Here is a 27,453-nt window from a genome sequence, read left to right as displayed (position 1 = left end):
AAACTTCAGCGAGGTAATCAAAAGGTAATTATTCTAATAGAGTTCGTTCTTCTTTTCAAAAATCACTTTGACACATCCAGCTGTAATTATTCATTTGCAAGTTATAACAGAAGTAAAAAAACAATTTCAATGAATCAATTAAGATGAAACTGTGAAACTGTGAAACTGTGTATGTATGAATAAATGTTTCGATTGTTAACATTCGGATGTTGCGCGAATAAAGTTTAAGCAGACAGTAGGTAATTTTTGCCGGGGCTAAAGTGGAACAGTAAAGATTGTTATATCCGGTGCATATCGATTTGATTTTCGTAAAATATTGTTCGGCAACCAACAGAAAATGTCGACCGCACGTGGAAGACTGGGGTAAACCCTCCGCGACCATTTACCGGGATAATTGCTTTCGTTGGCATATTCGCAGTCGACTGACCGCTTACGAGGAAGAAAATTAACTTTCAATGGCTCGGTGACAAAATCGACAAGGGATGGGTTCCCTATTCGGGCCCTCGTAATTAAGGGTACGATATGTAGGTCGTCGAGTTGTCCGACGCCATCCGCACGCTCGTGTGTCTCCGCTCTGGCACCTAAGGACTGCCCTCCACGCACATCTGCAACCATAAATGTATATTCCGTACATATATGTGTATATGCCGTACATGTGCGTATTATACGCGTTATATGTTTCCGTTCATTTATGCGTAAATCTGATTACCTTAATATCATGAGATGCGAATGCCGAAGACGCTTTTACAATTTAATTCTTGGCCGTTCGTAATATTTTTCTTACATCGTAACAAATCCTTCACTAGATTTATTCGACGATTATGTTTTTGTCTCGTAACGTTTTAATATTAATATTTTAATACACGCGAAACGTGTGCACGCATTGCAATTTGTTTGATCCTGGATGATTCGTAAAAATAATGTTCGTAATATTTGAATCCTATAAAGAAAGGAATATAACTTTTGTACTTCATATATCCTTCTTCTCTATAAAATATTTTTGTTGGTAGAGAAAAAGAGTTCGATTGTATATTTAATTGGTGTTGTCATTACCACAATCGACAGTTTCATTACTTATGGTTAACACTGTTCCGCGTGTACAACATTTTTCGCGTTCTCGTTCCATCAAGGCTGGTTTTAGGAAAATGTAAGAAAATTGTTGGGAGTACATCAGTTCCCATTTTCGCAGCCATATTTCAAAGGTATAGCTGTATAACTCAAGCATAACAGGATTGAAGCAGCTTTTGGATGAAACTTTCTCATGTTGAGAATATTTTAGATTTTTGAAAAAGACGTAGATCGTGATAATATTGTTTAGTTGCCCTTTCGTATCTCAGTAGTGTTAACGGCCTGCGAAAGAGTTAGGCAGGGGGTGAAAGATAAAATGGATTGAGGATCGTGCGGGGACGAGCCATCAATTAGACTTATTTAGGTTGCGCGAGCCCTAGAGAAAGTTCAAAGTCGGACGGCTGGTGCTCGAGGGCCAGAGTAACCGTGAGAAAAGGGGAGAGATTTACGCCGCATAAATTTTCGTGTTTGCGGCGATCCTCGTCGCGCGAACAAATTAAATAATTTTTCTTATTTAGCAATCCAAGGGAAAACGGCGAAGTAGTGCCTACCTGGCGGTGGTGAAGTGAGTCGCCGAGTTAAGAGAAGGGGGTTGGTTGGTCGCCGCTTGTAATGAACTCTCGAGGACCAACTTGACTGCATTTATATGTATGAACGTGAAGGTGCACAGGTACACGTATGCGCATACACTTTGCGAGGTCGCGTGTGTGCTACCGCGGACACGCACACACGCGCGCCACGTGTACACGCGGACGTATGTAAAATCGAGTCGCACGAAATTTCGCGCCGCTACTTTATGAATAGTCATGCACGATGATTTTGATATAGCCGAAAAGGTTGGTCCCTTAACGCGTTCGTTAGACGCGAAGTCGCTCGTGTCGCTAAATTGAAAATCGCTTGCAAATTCGGACTAGCCGTCGCAAACTTACCGATTGTTTCACATTTTTGCTGTATCTAGGGCAAGGGACCCAATTACTGTGCCTATATTAACCCTTTGGACTCGAATGTCCCCTCTAGAATCGATGGCTCCGAGTGTATAGGGTTAATTGTACTTATTTTAAAAAATTTTTTTCATTGGGGTGGGAGAAAATTTAAGTGGTGGTTCTCCATGACAGTATAAGACGAAAATGAAGAGTAAAAAAATTGTGATTTCGGCTAAAGTGCGCCTTTATGACGTAAGCAACGTACTCCTCTGTTGGTCGGGTTGCCGCATTTTAGGCGGATTTTTAATTGATAATAACTAAAAAGTGAAGCCGAAACCGCAATTTTTTTATTCGTCATTTTCGTCTTGCATTGTCTTGGAGAACCACCCCTTAAATTTTCTCCCACCTGAACACCCTGTATATGTTATACATCTCTTTCTGAATATTCAAGTATAATTAATATAGGCACAGTAATTAGACTATGGATTTTTATGCAAAATAAAGATGTTCCACTTTACACAATACTTTTAAACGTTATTTCATCTCTTAACAATTTCAATAACATTCGTGACAATGACAATTTTGTGTTCACGTAAAATGGCGCATAAATTTTCATTTTTTCCGAATTATGTTGGATATTCTTCCCCGTCGGCATTTATTATCACGATTAATGTAAATTTTTTAGAAATGCCAGTCAAATCGACGACGAATCGTTAATTCCGACAGCTATAATCTTCGTTAGAAAAGGAATTAATGTGCACCGGCGGTGACAAATGATTTTGAATATTAATTTTTCGAAGCTCGACGAAAGAATACGTTAAAATTACGTATGAATATTGCATCAGGTGATTATGAAGCGACTGAGAAGTTTCTGAAGGTGGACTTAAAGCATCGACGAGTTAAGATTCAATATTTGACTAACAACTAGTGCACCTTTCGGGGAGATTACGTTCTCTTGAACTAATTTACACTGGTGAATGTTAAATAGAAGTTTTTCCCGCCCCGGGGATCTCAAGGCGCTAAAAGTGAATCAGAAATATTATTTTTAACGCGATCCTTGTTACACTGTAGTGCATACGCTCGAAAGCGTTATGAACGGATTTCTGCTAGTGATCTTTGCTCGCGTCGTTCCGGAAAAATCTCGGAATTATTTAGTTACCGTAAAGTCGATTAAGAAAATAAAGCGATGTGAATTGTAGAAAGGAGACTCGTCGACTTTTCTAACAGTTGGAGCAAATTGAAAATCCGAGGAGCAATAAATGACCATGGAAATGCGCACGGATATTAAATAAAAGCAAAATACTGTGCAACTTTTTACGAGCGACGCGTGCAGAGTGTGCTGAAATTCTTGAACTTTTTTGATTGTCATGATATAAACCGTAATAGAGGGGAGTAATAATAAAAATGTTATGAACAGCAATTTCATGCTTGAGAATCTCGATACTGGGAATTTACGAAGAAAAATACAGTCTCTGCACATATAAAACAGTACTTTGTTAAATTCCTTAAAGAATTATTCATGATAAATTAAGAATTATTGATGTAAAATCAAAAATTCAAGTCGTCAATTTTAATAAAGTTATTCCCTTTTAATGGATGTGCAAATACATTTGTTCGCCACTGTATATTGAAATTTAAAAGCGAACAATTCTTGAAAGTGTGAAATACTCTCGTTTTGTTGCGAACAAACACCATTACTGCTTCCAAGTCCGATTAATGACACAGGCACAAGCCCTTATCATTAGCAGGTATATCAACGGTGAAACATTAGAACCATACAGGAAATAGCGTACACCGCCATTATTCAAGTTGAACCATGGACCCTTTTGACGTACATTGTTACTGAGAAGGTCTTGTACCTCGTTATCAGCTAAGATAATTATCTCTGTCTCATCAGATACCACCGGATACTTGCTCAATTCACTGATCCATCATATTCATCTAATTAAGGTTAACCAACAACGTTGCTCTTTGATTTATCTCAATGCCAGCTTGCTAATTATAATCGATGAATGAAACAGATCAATTTTTCTCGGTGAGTGAAAATATTCTAATTTATCTCAACAATGGAGGCATTGTTCTCTCGTGTAGAGTGAAATATATAACTGAAATATATAATAGCTTGGCAGGAGGTCTGAACGGAATGTCGATTTATTTACCGCGTAGGAGTGCAAGCTCGTCGAAGTTTTAATGAAGGAAATCCTAATATGTTTATGCCACCGACCAGTTTCACGCAAGTTGAATTTAGTTGTCCCGTATGAATATCCCGTAATCAAGCGGAACACCTTTACGGATCCCGCGATAATAAATAATTTTCTATGAACGGTTAGCCGATCGATAAACTCCATATCAAAATTATGATTTGTTTACCGTTTACGGACGAACGGAGCCCGCGGAGGAACCTTCAATAACTAATTTCTCCCCGCTGAAAATTTATTATAATTATGTCGGCGAGTTCGAAAGTCCTGTTTGCGATATGTATAGAACTCAGTTTTGGGTCCATTAAAGGGCTCCGTGGGAGCTGAGCGCGTGGGTGTGTCGTTTCGGTTGCCATATTGTCCTGGAAACTTTTTCCATTAATATTGCGCGAACCCCTATATTGTACTCTACGCCAATAAGTCGACCCTCGCGCACGAATTTAGGGGATGTCCGGACAACAAATGGGGGGTGCGAAGGCAAGCACAATTGATCTTTGCGAGTGTACCACATGATTGCATGACTGCATGCTGCGGACCATTGTAAGGGTTGCAATAACAATGAATTATTACGGTAATTCGAGCCCGCGCCACCAGCATAACGATACTCGGGCTTTTATGCAAAAATTCCGATCGAAAAAACGCCCGCGACGTTCGACAATACCTCTTAACAACCCAGTTAACAATGCCTTTGTTCGTTTCCTACCGACTGTATACTTGTTCGACGCGATTTTCTTTTGCTTCCCTGTAAAATGGTCAATTGTATGCTTTCTCGTTTTGTTGTTGTGTGTGTTTCGTCTTTACGTTTTGTATAGTCGACAAGTTGATACTTCTTAGAAAAACAATAAAACCAGATATCCGTTTATTGAGTAATCGAGTATTAATAATTAATTTGCGGTGAGGTATATTAGAACTGTAGAAGTTGTTCTCAAACATTGATCGTTAGCGCATCCCTTTGTTTTAGTGTACATTGACTTACCGCATGCACTTAGAGTAATTTGAACCCCAGATTAGACTATAGTTACTACGGCTTGTCAGGAAACACTTAATGAAAATTACCATAAGTGTAACAGCAAAGTAACATTAATACACTTAAATTTCTCTTGCTTCGTATGACAAATCAATTTGACGTCAACTTTTTTCGGGAATAGTTTTATAAAAATGGGAAACTTAAGCGCAAATGTAATGTAAAATTGATTTCTCTAACTTTGTATTACTTTAATGTTAAATTAATTTAATTTTAAATTAGTAAAGAATTCATAATAAGATTTGCAAGAAAATGTTTAATTGAAAATGGCGGATTTAAGCGTAAAAATAATGCAAAATTTATTAATTCAACTTTTTCTTGTATAAACTAATGTTATCATCCTCTTTGAACAGTAATTTGCCAGACATAGTTTAATAAAAATGAGAAATGCAAGTGTGATAATAAATTAAACTAATTCATTTAACACCTTACTTATATTAGTGTTACAATAATTAATACTGGTATATTTAACAATTTATGCATCACGGAGGGAGAAGGATTACAGTTGTTGTTGTCATTAAAAGATAAACAATGGTGTGTTCAAGGAGTCACTGAATGACAATAAAAAAATTGAGCAATATTTAATAACTTTCTTTCAATAAACCAAGATACCGTATATTTAAAAAGTTGTTAGAAATTTAATAGTATATCCTTCAATATACAGTGACTCCCACTAATATTAGGACGCTTTTAAAAATCGTATAACTTTGTTGTTATTGGATCATACGACTTGGATTTTTTAAAAGAAGTTAGCACAATTGGTTTGCTACGTAAAGTGAAAAAAAATTTTTACAAAAACTGCAATCGGTCGAAATTGCAGTGAAAATACTAAAAGTTGTATTTTGGAACTTTTTTATGTGGACTTATATTGAAAATTTAGAAAGTACTAATTTAGATGAAACATTCAGAATATGTATAATTGACACAGATGTATAAAACGTACTTTTAAAACTTTTAATACAAGCTTTTAGTACTTTCTCTGCAATTTCAACCATTTGCAATTTTAATCAAACATTTTTCCACGTTATGTAGCGAACCAATTGTTCCAACTTCTCGAAAAAAATTCAGGTAGTATAGTCCAATATTAACAAGGTTATGCGATCTTTAAGAGCGTCCGAATATTGGTGGGAGTCACTGTACGTTTGGAAAGAGAAGAGTATCACGTTGGAGCATTTCGATGTCGCTGATGGAAACTGTCCGTTGTGGCATTCGGGGAAACCAAGTTGCAATGTTTATCTCGGCGTACGTGGTTTGCTAAAAAACAATCCTGAGGGTGTAGCGGTGGAAATATAATCTCTGGCTGATAGGAGCGGCCGGGCTAGAATCAGTATTCGCAGTTATCCTCGTTGAAACAACCATATTCTACGGAAGTAACGGCTACACCTCTTGTTTACTCTTGCAGATTATCGTTCGTTAGCTCGGGTTGTTCTCGGCGAGAGTAACCGAGATGTCCCCCCCCCCCCTTCCGCCTCTCCCTCCCCTACCCGCCCCTTCCCCCACGATCTCAATTAATTTCACCGTGGTAGAAATGTCGTTAATGTAAACGGAACGTATCCGTGACGCGCAGTCAAATGTTACTACCTAATACCGAAGACTGTTGTCTCGAGTTGCGTGCGACGTTTAGACAAGCTGGCTTATGCCAGCACCATAAATGGTAATGGTGGCACACGGAGTGCCGTTTCAGAGGCAGGAAGGAAGTGGGTATAACGTCAAAACAGGCTGCACAATCGCTGCGTAACCAACTTAGTCCATTATTGGACCTACAATGATCAATTTCACTGATTGTTAGTCAAGATCTGGCTTGCGTAGCTGCGCCAACATTAGAACCGCTTCAAATTCTACATTCTACCATATTTGATTACATTCGCCGCTGATTATGAGCTGCGGACGCGTGTTTAAAAATTAATGCGGTATGATCGAATTTTTCCAAGTTTAAACGAAATTATGTACTTCTTGTCGATAGTAAAACGCTAAAGGAACGTCGTTCTTTCGACGTAGCGCGAAAACCTGAATCTAATGAAATTGTAAAAAATATTTCGAAACACTTTTGTTTTAGCGTCTGATGATTTTGTTTCGTCAATTTTGTACCACGTGTCAGTACATCAAGAGCCACATGGACTTTGTAAAACATACACCATTTTGTGCACTCTCTGGCTCCATCGTTCTTTGAAATATTCGACCAAGTATGGCCTAAATTTTAAGGGTTGTTTTCACCCCTCGACTATCCGGAGACATTAAGAATTTTGTCAGCTGCAAGGTCATAATATTACAGGTCGTTGGCTACGTCTTGACCTCGGCTATCATACAGCGATAATAAAAATATATAGTTCCATTCGAAAAAACTTCGATGACCTTGAAATCTCAAAAAATATAACCTTGAACAATTTTTTGTTGCCCATCATAATATTTGCCTCTCCGAACCAACTAACGTTTTCCTCTGTAATTTTTTTCTATCATAAAAAACAATCGAGACATTTCAGATGCTCGAGTTATAGGTGAAACAGCCTGTACTTAGTGATTGATAATTTTTGAAATGATAGTATTTCCGTCGCAATTGTTACACAAGCGTTGAACTGTACGTCTGCGCAATAAACGTTGAAAATCTATTTCCTGCGAAACCGGGACACAAATACGCGCTATGAAAAGCGACGAATATATGCGTCGGCCGTGAAATAAAGATACAACCGGCGTAACACGGTTTTAAACCGCGGATAACCATAACATCGACGAACGCGCGCAAACATTCAGCGACCGGAACGGTATAGCAACAGTACGAAGTCGCGAACGAAACGCAGAAATACTGTATGGTCCTGTCACCGGGATGAAAGGGATGAATGAAACTAGGGGGAAGTACAGAAGGGTGTCCATGGCGATAATTAATTCCATGTCGCTGGCATATGGTGCTCACGGGGATGCTATTTCGAATTACCATACGTAAGCTATATTGTTCACAGCAGCGGATGATTTCGAGCTGTCGCGAACAGACAACGCGTTTAATCGACTAAGTTAATTCGCACTAAACAACGATTAAAATAGAAACTGGACGCTTAGTTTTAGTGCCGGCGATCTCGCGACCCTTGGACAACCGATTATGGCGGTGATCATTTTCTCTTTTCGCGAAACAATTTCAAAATCAGTGTCGGACGAGACGGTCAATATTTATTTCGTTTAAAATTCTGCTCGAGCGCGAAAAGATGAAGTTTAATAAAATTAAATTCGAGCGGGACACGATTGCGCGTTTGATGGCGCGAGCGAGCGAATCAGCAAAAGACCTTTTTTCAGTCTTCAATTTCGTCAATTGAAATGCCGGAGCCGCGTTTAATTATTGAGCGTTCCGGACTTGATTTGCAGTTCGTCGCGGAGAAAAAAGATAAAAAAAAAGACTCGCTGTGTATTTGCCCAGAGACGTAATTAAAATCGGTGTTCTCCGATAAAATTTCACGTGCAACAGTGCGAGACAACAACGGGTTGTTTCGCCTGTCGTTGTGCCGTGTATACAGTATGAATAATTAACGAGTGCTCAAAAATTTCGCGCGTATTCAATATTCCATCGACATTCATGAAAATTAAATGTATCGTGTATCTGCGTGCTTTGCTGTAATAAAGGTCTCACATGTAATTTATTAGGTTCGTCCAATAAATTCGAAAGCAATGTAATTTGTTAAACGAAGTTAATGCATGTTTCAATGGAACGTTTAGTGGTCGTTTAAATATTATTTTGCTCGTTCCGCGCAAAAATAATAAAATAATCCCCACAGACTTTATAATAATACAAAATAGTTCGAGTAATTTGTGGCTGACAGAACGCAGCAAATGCCGAATGGTGATCGATACTGTTCCGTGATTTTTGGTTTTTCGGATTATTGGTTCCGGCTCGTTTTTTTATAAATTGTCTATAAACTGATCGAAGCAATTTTTATATTGCAATGGCAGCCGGTAGCAGAGACTTTCTTTTATTCAATGTTTCCTTCGGTCAGCTCTTTTTAAGCCCTAATTTCCATGTTTTTGCTATAGCGTCCTTAAGACTCGCCTTATCCCTTCCTCCATTTGCAACACTAATGTTAAATCCCCACCATGTCGCCTACTCGAAACATCAAACATTCGCGCGAAGAATGGCGGTAGAAATTACAGTATTTTGTTGGAAAACGCATTATGCAAACGCATCGACAAGGCATTATGCAAATGGCTAACGAGTTTGCTTTGTACAGTCAACAGCAATAATTGATCAGCGCACGATCAATACGATAACATCATTCTTATTTTACACTGGCGATTAATTCGGCTCGGTAATGTAACCGTTTTGCAGCATTTTGTAATTGTAACATTTCTACGTCGAACGTGTCCGTAGTTTAATTAAAATTTAAAGTTACTCGACTCCAAGAACCGAAAATTCAATGGGGAACTGTACGCGATTTTCAATTTACGCTGGAACGAACAAATCTTCATCAATAATTACGAGCAAGAGCAGTGTGCACGTTACAGTAGCCACAGACGAAACGTAAACATATGTAGATCACCATCTATTGATAATTAACTTGTTGTTAAACTCGGTAATTTATAATGCTATTAGCATGAAACTATGACATTTAACCGATTTCGATTTAACTTATTAAACATTGATATTTCTCAATATTGAAAGGCATAACTTCTTTTTTCCATTAAAGTTGTTTTATAGAAAACTGCGGAAATAAGCAATTACGTTATTAAAATTACAATTTCAACGTTAGAAGACGTATAAGGGAACATTTCATTCGACTTTTGTGCATTTATGATCAAAATGAGTCAAACACAAAATATTGAAAATATTTACGGCGTTTAAAAATTCTGAATTATTTCTAATTTAATAAAATTATTAGGAACAGAAACGATACGTACGTGTGTAGCACCTGTGCCTTGCAATTAATTCCGCGATTTGCTTATTCTACTTTAATCAAGTTTGTAACCACTCTTCTTTTTGCTAGTCAGTAGGATACAGTGTTAACTTTTTTTGTATTAAGTATACCTGTAAAAAATTCTTCTTTTGCTTCCAATAGGGTTCACGTAATTTTGACATGGCCCGTGTTTTTATGTCAGCTTCGATCCGTAGCGAGACGAGCCGCAAAAAAAAAAAAAGAAAGAAAGAAATCAGCTTGCAAATCACGAGTTGAAGATCCTCCGAACTAGTTGGAGTTTAAGTGGAAACAATTTGGCACGTAAACTTGCAACGCCGATTCACACCGGTACAACGGGGACCCGATTTTACCGTCACGTCTGTCGTCGATTGTCTTCGAAAGAAAAGTTCGTCCCGCGCCCAGAAGGATGGATAATTGCTCCGAATTATCCTCGCAGGAGGTCATGCGCCGCACCTCCTCGACGATTTACAAGAAAGTGACGCGCCAACGTTCGCAAACATCTCGAGGAATCCCAATTTTCGTTCGACCGATGAACAATCCACGATGTTCGTTCTTACAGCTTTAAAAAATATCTAACAAACTCGATACACACAAGAAGCTTACAAACGTAGCATTCGGATCTTGCTAAAAATATTAGGGGGACCGAAAAGGAATGAAAATTTCTTCGATGAGCTCATTCACAGTTAGTTTTGTTATTACGTTCAAGCTTGGTTGTAAATTTTCCTTTCCATCATCTTCGGCGCACGGGAAGATTGTATCACCTTTTCAGATCGTTAGAGCATACATTAACAGGTAAAAAATTTACCAATGTTGGAGAAGTGAAAACGCACTTGGAAAAGTTTTTTCAATGAAAAATCGAAGGACTTTTTTAAAAAAGGGAATCGAACAATTGCCTTTGCGCCGGCAAAAAGCGTTAGAAAACGATGGAAATATTATTTTGTCGATTAGCATTTAAGGTTTCTTTAATAGATAAATGTTTTTCGTCAGTAAACAAAAATTTTGTTTACTTTTCGGTCCCCCTAATAAAATGTCACTATAATGAAATGCACGGAGTCATCTCGACGGTGTCTTTCGCTTCGAATCGTGTTGTCTCCACACAATGCGCGCGATCTCAAGACGGGAATTTCGGGCCGATCACGAGCGTATGGGAGAATGGAACGGACAACGATGCGCGCGCGGAACGTTCTCGCCCGGAATGGAAAGAAAATGTAAGGGAAAATGGAAATAGAAAAGCGAAGTGAGAGAACGTAGATGCGAGTCAGACACGTCTAAAGATAAAAGAAACCCGACGAGGGATCCACTCCGTTGGAAACTGAGTCGGCGAGATTGGATGGAGTGCATATTAACCTCCCAGTAGACTTGCGATGAGGTCAGATAGTTTCAACTTATTTATTTGTTTCTTGGAGACGAGAGGCGAAGAGAGACAGAAAGAGAGACAGAGAGGAAGAGAGAGAGAGGGAGAGAGAGAAACAGAGTTAAAAGAACCATCGGAAGGCCGGCAGATTGAATTCGCGTGCGGCTGACTGAAACGTTTCACTGAGCAACTTTCGAATTAGAAAATCCTTTGTCGAGGTATGAAGAAAATTTATATATATATTGTATTTACTATGCTTCGCTTTGTTCCCTATGGCCTCCGTGTTTGCTCAACCAGCGTGCACGCAAATTGTGCGTAAACAGTGCAAATATTAATACCGTTGGTAACAAACGAGGTATGCGTTTGGTATTTTCCACGCTGCCACGCGCTTCTGATAGATTTTTTATGAAATCTGAATTCATCATTCCGATTTGACGTATGTATTATATTTAATTGCTGCATTCTCCAGCAATCTTTCCGTACTTCTCTAATACTATCTACAATACTAACGTAATGTGAATGTTGTTCGTTTAGGATCGTCGAGATGTCAATGTCGATTTTGGCGCTCTAAAATAATAACTTCTAAACCATTAGAGACAATTGAATGAAATTTAATAGGTAGAAAGGTAACATTTATAGCTTCAAATTGCAACAAAAATCAATTTGAATTTACACGGTGTTTATTAATTGCACAGGTTTTAAACAAATTATAGAATAAGTGGAATTAATATGCCTGTTCTTCACACAAAACGTAGTTCTTCGACAAAAAGTAATAAAATCATTTTTTCGTTGAAATGATTGGATGGTAATAATCTCCCTATTTTCCCATATTCTACAAAGTTTCAGCTTTAATTTTAAAAAAATTTCATCGCTCAACCTCATTTCTATCGAAAGTTCTTTGATTTTGAATCCGATTTCGTCCAAATTGCCCACTGTGCGGCGCCTTGTAACGACACGTGATTTATGAAGCGTGCATTCTTGTTGAAGTCGTTAAATATTGCGTTTGCGTCGTATCAAATCGTTCTCTAAATGCTTGTCTACAATTCACCCTGCAAAACACTAAAGTTCCGACAGGCTGAAACAGAAACATTCGCGCGGAGCGTTTCAGCGGTCGAAATGCCGGCACGGCGATCCGAGATAATCTGAAAAATATGGGATTCCGTTCGCTTTCGGCAATCCCAACATCTCAAAGAATGTGTCCACACGTCCCGATACGGATCAGGACACGAATTTCTTGCCCGGGTTATTCGAACGTGCCCGGGAGCCTATCGTTAATTTGACTTGAGCGCGGAATGTTCGCCGCGCGTCGCGAACGATAAATCAGGAACCGTTGACGAGAACGCGGAAGCATGCTACGTGAATAATGATCGCGACAATCAGCCACGCTCTCCTCCGAAAATTTCCTTTGGAATATCCTGTGTGACGTTGCGCCGATGCGATGGAAATGCGCAATTTAAACGACCGTCCGTACGCGCGACGCGACAGCGCGTTTTATTCTTGGTATTCTTGTGATCTTGTTATTAAGTGTTGTTGTTATTCTTGTATCCTTGCTCGCGAGACGACAGTAAACTCCGTTACCGCGCTTTTTCACACGCCGACGGGTTAACCAAAAGATTCTGTTGCACGCGCTCCGAATTGAAAACTGTTTCGAATCTCGCGCGGTAATCTGCGCGAGAACCGCGTCACGGTTCCCGCGAGTTAATTTAATCCAGTGGAAGCGGAAACTGACACATACAGTCAGGACCAGAACCACAGGGCACCCTATTAATTTGTTAACCCTTTGCACTCGAGTGGTGACTCTGAAGCACCACTAGAAATTGTTGTGGCATTATTTCAAAGAAATTACAAAAAATATTTTTTACATTACAAAATTTGAATTTAATAGATTACTAAACATTTGAATATTATACGTAGAAATCAGATCAGTTTCGTATGAATAATATAAAAATATTGTAAGACGGAAGAAAAATTTAGTTTTAGATTGAAACTAGCGTCGAGTGCAAATGGTTAATTTCTACTTAGTAGATAACATGACTGATCGTTTACACTGTTTACACTGTTTTTGTTTATTTGGTACAGTTACATCTACAAGAACGTAAATTTTCTAGACAAATTAATTAGGAAAAATGATAGGACACGTGAATGTGGAAAAAGAATTATCAATTTCCTCCTTTATTTTTTATGGCATGTAAAAGAAATTTTGAGAAAACTGCATGTTGGTCGGTATTTCAGGGACAACTCTGGAAGTCACTTTTTACAACTTTTTTTTAATCCGAATCTGCACAGACAAATTCACAAACTACGTTTTGTAATACATTCCATTTTTCAATCCAATGGGTACTTTTCTGCAAGCAAACCTGGCCTCACTATTGTTGATATTTTGTATCAAAATATATCTTTTTAATAATATTTTGGACTAGTGGAAAATTGAGTTACGAATAAAGTACTGTAACTAGAAAACTAAATGTAACAGAATTGGAATAATAATTAATTAACGAATTTCCTCAAACTGAAATAAATGTAAAATTATATGCTTCCTCAGATTTTTGGGACCCTATTTCATTAAATATACAAGTACAGATTAATCTTGTTTCCGAATGTAAATTTCAGAAACTGCATAATAAGCAGTGCCAATGAAATTTTCAGTAAAAATAATAAATTTTTCAACAAAAAAAAATGTATCACGTGGTTTTGTGGCAAGGAAAATTGAATATTTTGAGCGACACTGCAAACCCTAATTTGTTCTGTGAAGCTTGAAAATGTAATTAAATGGTATTGGATCGTCGAAGGGAAAGGATTATGCGTTAACGATAATGGGAATTTAGCAGATTTGTCGTTCGCGTGTATTATTGGCTTTTACCGCTAATTGTCGAATGTTTGCCGTACAAGCTGAAAAAAAAGCCAACTTGACTGGGAACAATGTGTACACAGCGGTGTAATGAAATTTAGGTCAGCCTTGTTTCGAAGTGTGTTCTAACCCGCTTTCACGGGTATCCCCGCAGTTTTCCAGTCCTCCACCCCCGCAAAATCGCGTCACAGTTTCCAATCGAACCTAAGGGAAGAAACTTTCCATTGTAAGCGCGTTTATGCACAGCCGGCGCGACGACTAAATGAAACCCAAACGAAACTTAATGTTAGTAGTAATTGCACGTTACATATGGAATGAAATTCAATTTGTTCGTTGCTCTGCACGTCGTTCAATCCCCACATTCTCTCGTGCAAAACCAGTTTCACAAAAGGTCCGCCTACAGTTTTCACCCGGTTTCGTTTTACACTTTAATTCGACCAATTGCGTTCAATTATTAGGGGGACCCATAAGTAATCAATTATTTTGAAATCGGAAACAAACTTTGTAGTAAATTCAAATTTTTATTTCTTAATTTATATCTCCATCATTATCAAGGTCAGTTTTCCATCTTTCCTGCAAATTTTCAATCCCCCTCCAATCGACCAGCAGCAAACCTTCCGAACCGACGTTGACACTTGTTGACCTTCAATACGTCTCCATAAAAAAGTATGCAATGACGAATACGATCCTCGGAAGGTACGGACGCCGCCATTTTATTACTGATATGAATGATACGAATAATTTGCCAGGGAGTTCTATTGTTTCAGTTATTTGGCCTTTTCCAGCTACGAGTTTCGCTATAAAACAATTTAATGCCGTCAGGTTGACAACACTCGGCTACCGACACAGATCAAACTGAACTGGTTTGCACGTCGCATACCCTGCGATGTAGGCACACGCCGCAACAGTAGGTGCAGGCGTTTCCCAAACATGCAAAATCAATTTCCGCACCGTGCATAGGCTCCGGACACTTCAATCTATTATAAAATGCCTAGTTATACCGGCTGACCTATTTAAATGCGTACTCTACTCTGCATAGAGCTAGAGCGACAAAGGGAACAAATGTTCGTCCTTCTTTTGTGTTTCTTCCTTTTTACCTTCATTGCAACTATTCCGATCTATTAAAACAAAACGTAACGAGAACAGTCGTCGCTAGTCAAATTCTTTGAACGTTCGACGATATTTATTTGCTTAACCCGATGCGCTATTGTCGACTAGTTAAATTTATTTTACAATGATTATTCTGCAAGGTATAAAGCGCGCATTGTAAATTAGCTTGCGAGTTTCATTGATTCCACAGTGTTCCAGAGACCCTCCAACATCCTCCAATGACCACTGGTGTCCATGAAACCTTTCGATCGGCCTCAATTACCCTGAAGAGTCCTCGGAGTCCCTTGCAGGGCATCTCTACTGATCCTGAGCAGATTCTAAAGACGACTTTTGAAGTGATCTGGATTATTTCAACCACTTTATTTAAGTTTCTCAAATGATTCAAGTTGCACGGAAGATCTTAGGATAAAAGTTCATATATAGTTTTTACTCTTTAAATCGACAAACTTTACTCTTTAAATCACAGACATGAAATGAGAACAGATGTAACATATTATGGACCTTTCCAGACTACGTATCCATTGACCTCAAAATTGAAAATCCATTAGAAGTAGGCTTCGCTGAATTTTTTCAAGACTTCTATAGTCCATTTTTAAAAATCTCACTACTTTGCATTTAGTCTTAAAATATTCCATCTATGTAACATAAGATATTCTATCAAAATATTCTACCTTACACTGGGTTTTATATTATTTATATAAATCTTGAGTGTGCAAAAAGTTATAAGATATTGTAAATTAAATATTTGTCAAAAGCTGACACAAGATAAATGAATGCAATAATAAAATGGACCAATGAATTTCAATAAAACGAATATTAGAAATGATTTTTGTCGTTTCGGTTGAAAATTACAATACACATTCCGGTAGCATTCTTTGCCGTGCAAAATTTAAACTGTGGATTAATGGCGTCATCCCTGGAAAAATCCTCGAACTGGTAGCCATACATCGTCGACAGATAAGGTCACTTCACAGACTTATCACACCGAGAACTGGTCGCGACATCCATCGTAGAATATCGAAACCACTAGACAATTAGTATGATCCATCGGTAATAGCAGAGAGGATATGAGAGCACAAACGAGGTATAGGCAATAGGCACAGCCGAGGTATAGGAGTAGACCAATCACCATATGGGGTTTCGTGTCTCACGATTTGAAATACCGACATCGTTAACAACAATCAGATTTCTTACGCCCTCTATGCTGACGAACGATAAATGTTGCAACTAGAGCCACGAGAACCTTGGACCATATACCTATAATAAATGATAAAAATGCGACTAATCAACCTCTTACACAGGTACGGCCTAACTACCGGCTTAAAGCAACCAGAGAAATTTCAAGAATTCGATAAGGGCAAGATGAAGAACCCAAATCGAACTTAAAGCTATTGAAATATGGACGCAATGACCTATAGTCGCTTCGTGTACCTCGGGTCCTCGGAGGGACCCCGATCAGAGGAATGACAACTATAAGCAAAAATGTCAATTTTAGAATCGGAACCTTCGAAAGTTCAGAAGTAAATTTCGATGAGAAATCAACAAAACAATTTACGATGTTGATTGAATGGGGTAATCCGTAACCCGAAGGTAATTCGAAACAAAAACTGAGTGTAAAGAGGAGCTGCCAAGAGGGTAAAGGTGGATCCTGGGAAAACAAGGAAAACATTGAAGGCCCACCTTGTCCCATGAACATTCTCACGGTATTTCATTTCGTGCGACACGAAACAGCATAAGATGAGATGACTGGACTGGCCTATTCCTACATCTCGTCAAAAGCTTACAAACAAGTTGTACCTAAACTTTTTTTAACAGGTGAGGTCTTTCACGAGGTATTTCAATTCTTTTATATAGATGAAACACCCTGTTTATGGGATTTCAAGTCATTGTAATTGTAATCATTTGTGCAATTCTGTTATGCATACTACTTTGGCAAGATCAAAAAATAAAAATTTGTTTCACATTTTCCATGGAATTCTACGGATTCTTGTTTATGGTAATGTCGCAGGAAGCAGTTTCTGATGCACGGTAATGTCGCATGAAGGTTTGGTTGCAGGTAGTTCTGATTCATGCCACAGGCTAAATAAAAATTAAACGGGTTCTGATTCGTGCTAAAAATAATGTAGGTTCTGTTTCAGGCTAAAGATGATGCAGGTTCTGTTCCAGGCTAAAAAGTAGACTAGGGAGCAGCACTATACCGGGAACACTAAAATCCCGGGTGTGAGCACTCTCATTTCCTCTCTGATATTAGAATGATGTATAATCAATAAAATAATTCAAGGAATGGATGAATATAACTGAAGGTTATAAATATTTGAGTTTCCTTATTATCTAAAATGTATAATTTATGATTGAACGAACTAATTTGAGTGACATTTCATTTATCAAGTAGTTAAGAATGACTAGTGATCAGACCAGCAACATATGGATGATTTCTGATAAAAATTCTAATGTCATATACATATATGTTTTTCTTCCCCCTCTTATAATTCAACATAATTAAATGATAGGTATCATATTGAAATTGGCATTACTCATTTCGAAGAAACTTTATTGTACAAATTGTAAAGTTGGGACAAGCTTATCACCATCGAATACATAAACAATAAACTTCAATTGTACGCTAATGAACATGGATTATTTTCATAAACAATGCCAACGTTTCGACAGACGTTCGTTTTCTCTCTAGTCCGAGGCCGAATATTATATTCATTATAGTAATCCGTTCTTGTTGCACTCCGTCGAGCAAAAGACACGCGATTCTCACGTTCAAAGACTACCACGAACTCCTGGCATCTTAACATTATTATTATAATTTTGAGCGTTACAAATATATATATATGTATAATACAAAACAAATTTTCTCGTCACGTATTCCACGGTAAATTCCATTGCAATAATCGCATTTATTTACAGGCAAGTTCCGTAATGTCCAATCAAATACCTCGGTTCTCTTGTTTTAATATTATCAGTCATGGTAGTCATGAAAACTATAAATAGTTCTACGAAGAATTGAACTCCTTTCATGCAGTATAAATATAAAAGAGTTGAAACAATTTTTAAATAACGTGAAAATTCTATATAACATCGTAGTCTTTTCGATTTCAAATGCTTTACATAAAATTCAAGAGTTTGAAACATCGTTTTTTTTTACATTTATTCTTACACGACCGTCTTCGATCTTTCACGATTGACGACTCATTGAGTTCTATTTAACACGTGCCTCTCGAACGTAAAATGGCAACATGGAGTCGTAAAAATGGCGCTAGTCGCAATTACAATTATACATATATATTGTCACAAAAAATGCTTCTCTCGAACATGACACATGGTTGTTAGAGTAAAAAAGTCGTAACAATATTCAACACGGGAGTAAAAGTAAGATCAACACGATCCTTTTCAGTTCAAAAATTAGTAACGAAGATTTCCAGCACTCTCTCTCTCTCTCTCTCTCTCTCTCTCTCTCTCTCTCTCTCTCTCTCTATGTACACACCTTTCATCAAACTTTCAACGAAACGTCCTCGCTTATTCTTAGTTTGACAGACGATTAATCGAGGAGCATCGAAACTTTCATTTGTGTTTGACCGTGAAACCAGTCTGGAAAAGTCTGACCGGCGAATCCTCAGTGGAAAATTGACTACAGTAAAAAACCTTATCGACTATATTATTTACCGTTAAAAATTCTCATTCGTAACATCGGTAGTTTTTCATGCTTTCTGTACACTGAATACGATAAAACTTCGTTTAACCAGTTTGACTATGAACACGTTCATGATACAGTTATACAATAGATCGTTAAATCGTAGTTGCTAAATCATTGGCAATTCCTTCTTCTTCGGAGAGATTTTCGTCCTCGAGGATGTGCTTCCGTTTTAATTGGATGTTTAATTAACGCGCCAGCTTATCCCGCGAGTAATAAATAATAATAAGACGTTTATTGCGAACGGGACAACTTGACGCTTAACGACGCGACACGACGCGACGGTGTACAGTCTTTAATAAAGGATCACGTTCATTTTAATCTGAATCCTACAGACACCACGTTGGCGACTGGAACTTTCCACAATCTTTGTCGATCGAGAATTCTTTGCGTTACAATCTTACAAAAACAATGTTATGTTATGAGTTTCTCGATATCCGTAGAATTAAGATTAAAATGTTGAACATACGACAATCATCTACACTAAATACAACGGTGTTTACGCAATCCCAGGTCAATCGATTCGCAGTCTCGATTTGTTTCCGGTTTGGCAGTCTTTCAGTGCTCCAGCAACGAGTAGAAATACAAACGATTGCGACAATTCGAAAATCATTATTGCGATCAACAATCTGTGTGTAAATTCCTCTTGCTGCGAGGTAACATTTAATCCTTTGCACTCGAGCAGCGACGATACCGTAGTTAATTAAATTTCACAAGCATAAAATGTGTCCTGAAGTTGAAACAGTTTCGAGTGCAAAGGGTTAATCCTGAATTCTCAAAAAAAACCGATCAATTCGATAATAATTTCGTGATTAAATCTCCACGCAATTTGCAATCATCGCGCAAGTGTCCTCGTCCGTGTTCCCCTTCACTCTGAAAGGACGGTTTATTTGAACAAAGGGATCGAGGATCTAGGCTGGCAGTTAGCGCGACGTTTTCGTCGATCTTTGGTCGTCCATTGTTCGAACGATTCCGCGTGCTTCGAGAAACGTCTTTCGCGTTGTCGTCGGTGAGAAATATTCGTTCGAAAAACGAGATCGTTGCACTTCGCACTAATGTCCACGGCGCGATCGCATCTTATCGGCAGTGTCGCACTTGTTTCTCAGATTTCTCGAGTAACGGAGTTATCATCGGCGGAACAGTTTCTCGGAGACCGCGATAGGATGGTTATTAAAACCGAGATTCGATAATCCGACGATCGATCCTCGCTCTGGCACCGTTTCAAAAGCTTCTCCTTTGCGTTTGTGCGGGGCCTGTGCAAGATGAAATATTTGTGATCGCGTAGGCAAGGTCTCATTAAAAAGCAAGTCGATCTGTTTAATCGCCGGCTATATCGTGGTCCTCCTCGGTTTCCGCTTCGTCCTCTTCGTCGCTCTCGACGCTTTGCACCAGCCGGGCGTATCTGTGCAAGAAAGTATTCATTTTAGTGCATCGCCCGACAACTTTCAATGACAACCGTTCCTCCCCCCTCTCCCCCTCGCCGATCCGTGATGAATCGATCGCGGGGTTTCAAAGGGATTGATTAGTAACGAAAGAAAACAGAAAAGTCGAAAATGCCGGTCGATCCGTTTTCATTCCGGCCCGATGAAAATTCCTTTTAAAAATTTTCCTTCACCGACGTGATTATGAGAAGCTCCCCCGTTATATACTGTATTCGCTCGTTGTAACGAGTTATCGACTTTTATCCAGTTTTTAATTTAGTTTCTTCGGAAATTTATTACATTAAAGAGTTTAGTAACTGTGATTTCCAGCTGTACCCTAGACGAATCTTTTTAATGTACCTATTAATAATGCGTCGGAGATTGTGTCGCGAAATAATTATAAAGTTCTGCACTATATTTTCTGTTACTAACAAGTTATCGATTGTTACTCGCTTTTATTCCAGCTTATTCGTACATTTAGACTTGACTGGCTGTGATTTTTGACTGCAACTAAATCGAAACCCTTCAGTATATTAATAATATATTTAACACGTGTTATACAGCAACAAGAGTATGAAGTTTGCTGGTTGCTTGCTATATTTATTCATCTTAACGAATTATAGATTTATATTTGTTTTTATTTCAGTTTATTCATAATGAATTTCTTCGTTATAATATCTGAATTCTGATACAATTATTATTAGATTGAAAAGTTTTATTTTTTACGGAAAAGATTTAGAAAGAAATTAAATAAACTGTAGAACTCGATAACTCGTTTAAAACGAATAAATACATACAAGGTGTGCCGGAAATCGTAGTAAAACCGGGCAGGAGTGATTCTGCATATAGATGTAAGAAAAAAATTTGGTATAACATTTTTTCATCCGTAGCTTCGTTTTCAAGAAAATCGAGTTTGAAAATGCAGCGAATACGCGTGCTGTTAGATAGGAGTCGTCTGGCGCGTCTGATCATGATCAACCAATTCTACTTGCTGCATATACTAAAGCACGCGAAATCGACAGGATCTTTGATCTTTAAACTCGATTTTCTCGAAAACGAGGCGTCAAACGAAAAAATGCTATCCCTTTTTTCCGATTTATTTTCACACACAGAAACACCCTCTGCCCAGTTGTACTACGATTTCCTGTCTAGCATCTAACAGACAAACCATTTTAATCAAAGCAGTAAAAAGTTTTTAAAAGTAGTAAAAAGTTAATGTAAAAAATTGACTAATCCAGTACAGTCGATGCAACAATTGGAGCCTATTGTAGAAAAATCTGTGCCTGCTTTTTCCATTTATTCGGGAAACGAGCTGTTGCTCCTCTCGTTAAGAGTCTTCGACTGGCTAACTGAGTACTCATTCCCCGGCAGAAGTGTTCTAAATTAGTTTCATTATTTCAGAATCATAATTAGTTTCTCGAAGACCACGGAAACCCCTGAGAAGTCGAGCAGTCCGAAGTTGTCTGTTTCTATTAGAAGCAGCCTGCCGTGTATTTGTTGGTATAACGACCGCGCTATCGAGGCCCTTAAACAACAACGCGAATTACGTGAAACAATTACACGAGCACACTTCCGTGCTTGCAGAACGAACCACGTACGAGCAGTGAATATTGAACTTCATGGGCTTCCTACTCGATCGTTTCGTTCATAAGTTTAACTTTAATCACGTCGGGTACACAGTTGCATTACGTGTTTATATTAATTATAGATTACGGTAAGGAAAGACAACTGAACTGTGAAAAAGAAAATTTCTTGTTGTTATAAAAGTCTGATCGAAACCGTAATATAACGTTTGCACGATTTTGACCTCTCCGAACAATTTTAGAGAAACAAAAATTCTTCTGGATACCGGATAAGTCAAAATGACTTACTCCTAATTTTTTCTTTTAGAAATATTGAAATTATATATATATATATATATGTTTTCATGAGAAAATTTTTTAATAGACTTCTCCATCGAAGTAGATATTTAAACACGACTGGTACGAAATCGAAACAAATGCAATTTTGTTGTCACTATGTCACTAGAGCTTGGTAGTTTTAGTGTTAATAAATCAATCCGGATCTATATCAATGTCTGTTGTACGAAAATAATTGGAAATATTATAATGAAACGAAGGGGTGATTTTATTGTTTCGTGAACTAGAACTCTACAAAAATAAAAGCTGTAAAAGAAATATTTGTAGAATGTTTACTTTAAGGTCAGATGGGTTTGTTAGTTTTGTTTTTTGTGTACCTGACGGTATATCAGACGGGAGTCGTTTTCCTCAGCGTGTCGAAAGCCCATTCGCTACCCCTAACCGGGGGTGGCGGGGGCAGAGGTCCATCAAGATCGAAAGTCACGAATTCATGCTGAACACTTGGGCTATACTCTTCTTCCTCTTCCTGCAGCACGTCGGCCGTTGTACTGACCTGAAATTTATTTCGAGAGCTCGAAACTGATTGCGAACCTAGTTGAACAATATACAGGGTGTTCAGGGATTTACAAGCCAGCTTCTTTCTTTCCGTAAACGGTAGATACAAGAAACAAATTGTTCTGTTGTCTATAAGCTAGGAAACTATGTACACAAATTTGTTGTATCTCCTATATTTTTTGGGAAACGAAATGGCCATCAATTTTTTAAATGCAATACCGCATATGTTTTCTTTATCAAAAACTGTATGTCGAGACGAATTTATAATCTTCAATGCCATATAAGAAATGAAAGAAAAATTTTGCAGATAATTACGGGATAACATTGGTCAACAGAACAAGAACACTTTTAGTCACACTGTGGTTAAGAATAAAATTAGAAATATTAATATTAATATCAGTGTGCGACTTCAAAGTTACACGGGGCTTGTAAACGATGTTCTTCCATTTTTCTAATGTTAGCGTGATTTAAGCATCTTCTAAAGTATGTTTTACCGTTTGAGTGGTGAGGTCTCGAGGAAACTGTCTGGAATAATCATGATAGTCCAAATTCGGTGGGGGCGGTAAGAATTCGTCGAAATCGACATGATCCACCGAGTCCCTGCCGAAGAAGTATCTTTTCTGATGCCTCTCGCAGAGGAACCCACTATGACCAATGGTCGAGTGATTCGAATGATGCACGTGGTGATTGTCTAAATGGTACACTCCCTGAAAAGAGACGATACTAGATAAAAGAACATTGGACATTCCCTGAAAACAGGCATTATTGGATAAAAGAACGCTTTAACATGAGTCCAAATGAATTAATTCTTATCCAAACTATAAACTATCATTAAATTCGCTAATCTCCTTATACTTTTCATTTGAAAAAACACTGTCGTTCAAATGCTGCAATTTAACACTTTGAACGCCAAACTAGAAACCCCAAGAATTCCATAAAATCAAACTAAGCTATTTAATGAAATAAAACTTGGAAAAAATTAAATGTATGATACCGAGTAATCCTCCAACTTTCTTGCATGTTACAGATCCTAATCAAGTTCAGTACAATGAATATATCAACGTAAAAATTCATTTTAAAACTTGCACAAATAATTTCGATATATGGGTGACGTGGCATTCAACGTGTTAAAGATAACGATGCTCTTGGGAATAATCGAGGTGCGAAAAAATAGACGAACCCTCGTCTGCATAATCACAAGCAACACATATTACAGAGTTTAGTTCACTGACGATAAGGTGTTCACGGATGCGTTTCGGCAATGTATTCTAACCCCTTTGAATAGGAAATACCTGAGACCTGATCACTGAAACCCCGTTCCCGGAAGAATTAATTAAATTGAGCTCTCATAATTTTGTCTTCTAAACAGAACCATATACGCTTGCGCGTTGAAGGGTTCGAGAGTGTCAAAGCGTGAAAGTCCGTCTGAAAGAGAACCGATACTTTAAATCGTCACGATGCGCGGTGAAAACCACCTAGGGACGACAAGTCAAGAGTGTCACTTGTTTCGGAGTGCTATGGCATTGCGCGAATGAGATCTCGAGTGCTTGGAGACCGAGAGCCAACACTCGTTTCTACTTCGCGTTTCGTTTTCATCCGGTGTCTGTTTACCAGTTAAATGCAATTTAAGGCTAGTTGCTTCACGGTGATTCGCCAGTACCGGAATTTACTTAACGCGTGCTGCGCACGCCGACTCCAAACATATGCAGACGAGGGCCCCGATAAAAAGTTAATTAAACAGAGCGAGGAACTTGGACAGAATAATCTTCGCGTTGCTTCTTCATTCTTTTCAAGATCAGCTCAATAATTCACAGAATGGCACGGAAATTATTTACGGAACTTCCCTGCCCGTTGCTAACAAATTATTTTATTTGTAAGTACTCCAAAGAGTTTTCGAAATTTTCAGAATTCCTTTAGTTTGTGAATCTCTTTAGTCAAGATCCGTTGAATAATTATTTACAGAGTGACACGGAAATTATTTATCAAGAATTATTTAAGGAACTTCCCTGTCCGTTGCTGACGAATTATTTTATTTGTAAGTACTCCAAAGAGTTTTCGAAATTTTCAGAATTCCTTTAATTCGTGTATTTTTACAATGAAGTTATAAATATACATTATTGGTTGATTTTTAGGCAAGTTTATGTTTTTTTAGGTGATTTTAGGAACACCAGAATGAACAAAAAATTCCTTTCGCTGACAGTAATATATTTTCATGGAATAAAATAAAAATTGTATTAATTTTTGTTCTCGTTTTATTGTGTTGCTCTTTGCACATCAATTTGAAGTAATCTGTCATTCTTGAAATACTGTATATGTTTACACGCCCAATTCTGTTTCTACATAAACTTTGTTTTCACGACTCTGGATTAACACAGATTGAGAAAATTGTTTCTTCGCGTACTTTAATTTGACTCTGATTTAATACGATCGATCCAAATCCTAGGGGGAAAAAACTGTATTCGTATTGTACTTCTCACAACTACACAGTCACTGCATACAATTTCATAATTGGACGGGCTTTTACGTGCTCGTGCTCGTTACATTCGCAATTTCTCTTTGTAGGGATTCCGCGAATTATAAAACCTCAATATCGAATTTGTTTTGTCTGCCTTTTCAGTTGGGTGTCAAAAGTGAAAAGTATCTTTCTGGTGTTTGCACCTGTAGAATTATTAGTTTTATCAATTTATATAAGCAAAAGTATGTGTTTATTGTTAAAATGTGACAACAAGTAAAATCCTATTATATGTAACTCATATTATACTATGTTCGTGAATTAGTCATGGTGATATCTTTCCTTTCAAACGATAATTTACTTTATATAACACATTTTTATTACATGTGCAATCTTTATTAAATCGAATCTGCAAGCACGTAAAGATTCCAACATCAATTTTCACGTGGTTCTCAAAATGTGTCAAAAATATTCCGAAAAGCATTAAAGTAATTATCAAAGCATCAAATGGAGGAGTTAAAAATTAAAATTTTTCGCATATTCTTAAGGAAGAATTATCAAAGAAGGATACCCTGTGATTTTATCTGGACGCAACGCGGAAAACGAAGATTTTCGCGCAGCTGCTCTAATATGAAATTAATTGAAAGAACGTTGAAACGTATTTTAGCCGTAAATGAATTTTAAGGAGCGTAATTGCCGCAGCATATTGCGTGTAACACTCGGGAATGATAGAAGTTGTTACGAAGAAGCTCTCTGCCCCGTTCGTAAACTTGGAATGTAAAGGTAAACTTCACGTTCAAATTTGCACTTCGTACGCGGAAGACTTAACCACCTGGATACTTGACTAAGCCAGAAGTTTATTTACATAGGGGTTTTATTTTACCCTGGGAACCCCGAGATTGCGCCTGAATTTTTCACGGAGCAACTTATCTCCTTTAAAACTTTTCGAAATCCCGGGGATTCGCGAGGCGCGACTGACGAGCGCGGCGAATTATTAAAAAGAAAAGATAAATCTCTTAGGGCGAAAGTTCTCTGAATACAAATGAAAAGTAGGATCGCGGAAAGTTTCAAATTATCGGTGTATATTTCAGACCCTTTTCACCGAACCAAAAAAAAAAATATATATATTCATTCCCGTTTAACCCTCGTGTTCTCGCCAGACGTTTCACATAAATATTAATGACTTCTAAATCGAGATTCAAATCGATCTCGAACAACGAACTCGTCTGGAATTAAACCGAAGTAGTTTACAAAGATGTACAACTGTTGCAGTTCATACACCCCAATTGAAAGGTTTAATCGATAATGTGTTTTTACTTGGAAATTACAATGTTAATTACTTGTAAATATTTTAACTACAATTATTACTTTTCAAAATATTTAACATTTAATCTGCTAGATTTTACTCGTATTAAAAATTGGTGCGGGTTGAATTTGACAGTAAAATAGACACTATAGGCTTAGGGACCCAATTACTGCGGGGGTACCGATTACTGTGCCTATATTAATTATATTTATTTTTAAAGTATAATGAATATTAAAAAAAGATATATGACACACTAACCGAGTTTAATGAAAATTTTAGTATTCATTGTGCTCTAAAAATTAGTGTAATTAATATAGGCACAGTGATTGGTACCTCCACAGTAATTGAGTCCCTAAGCCTATAGTGTTATTCAGTCTACAAGCTTATCGCGTGAAATGGTTTCACGTTTTGACCGTAACGTTGTATCTCTTGCACATTTATAACATAAATTCGCTTTACCTCTCTCTTTCTTCCTCAGAACGTCAAACAATGAAAAATTTCAGATTGTACTCGCTACCGTTATTCGTATTTAAATCACCGTGCCGCGTTACCAGCTAAAACTTAAAACATTTTAATAGAGCATTGTTCCTCGACTGGCTTAAAAACTGTTTAAAATGTGTTAAATGAAATTTCAGAGAGACGGCGAACGTACAGGAATGTTCTACAACCTTTAACCAGAGGAGGAAAATTTTTTACACGAAATTCAGGAATCCAGAACAATGGCAGGTAAAAGTTGAATCTAT

The 27,453-nt window shown here is 37.7% G+C and overlaps 1 protein-coding gene and 1 long non-coding RNA gene across 2 annotated transcripts in view; both read right to left on the bottom strand.

The window, feature by feature from the left end:
• The window catches only part of LOC143361463 (uncharacterized), a 114,935-nt gene that overhangs the window by 60,338 nt on the left and 27,144 nt on the right, over positions 1-27,453 (bottom strand). The window lies entirely within an intron of this gene.
• The window catches only part of Stg-1 (stargazin related protein STG-1), a 69,198-nt gene continuing 62,062 nt past the window's right edge, over positions 20,318-27,453 (bottom strand). Inside the window, exons 7-9 of the mRNA XM_076800709.1 lie at positions 23,447-23,659; positions 22,775-22,950; positions 20,318-20,519 (exon numbers count right to left, since the gene is read on the bottom strand). Of these exons, the coding sequence (XP_076656824.1) occupies positions 22,786-22,950; positions 23,447-23,659 (378 nt within the window). The 3' untranslated portion in view covers positions 20,318-20,519; positions 22,775-22,785. The remainder of the gene's footprint in view (positions 20,520-22,774; positions 22,951-23,446; positions 23,660-27,453) is intronic.

This window comes from Halictus rubicundus, chromosome 1 (assembly GCF_050948215.1).
Source record: "Halictus rubicundus isolate RS-2024b chromosome 1, iyHalRubi1_principal, whole genome shotgun sequence".
NCBI classification, from domain to species: Eukaryota; Metazoa; Arthropoda; class Insecta; order Hymenoptera; family Halictidae; genus Halictus; species Halictus rubicundus.
The sequence above is the reverse complement of the archived record's forward strand: the minus strand, read 5'-3'. Positions and strand labels throughout refer to the sequence as shown.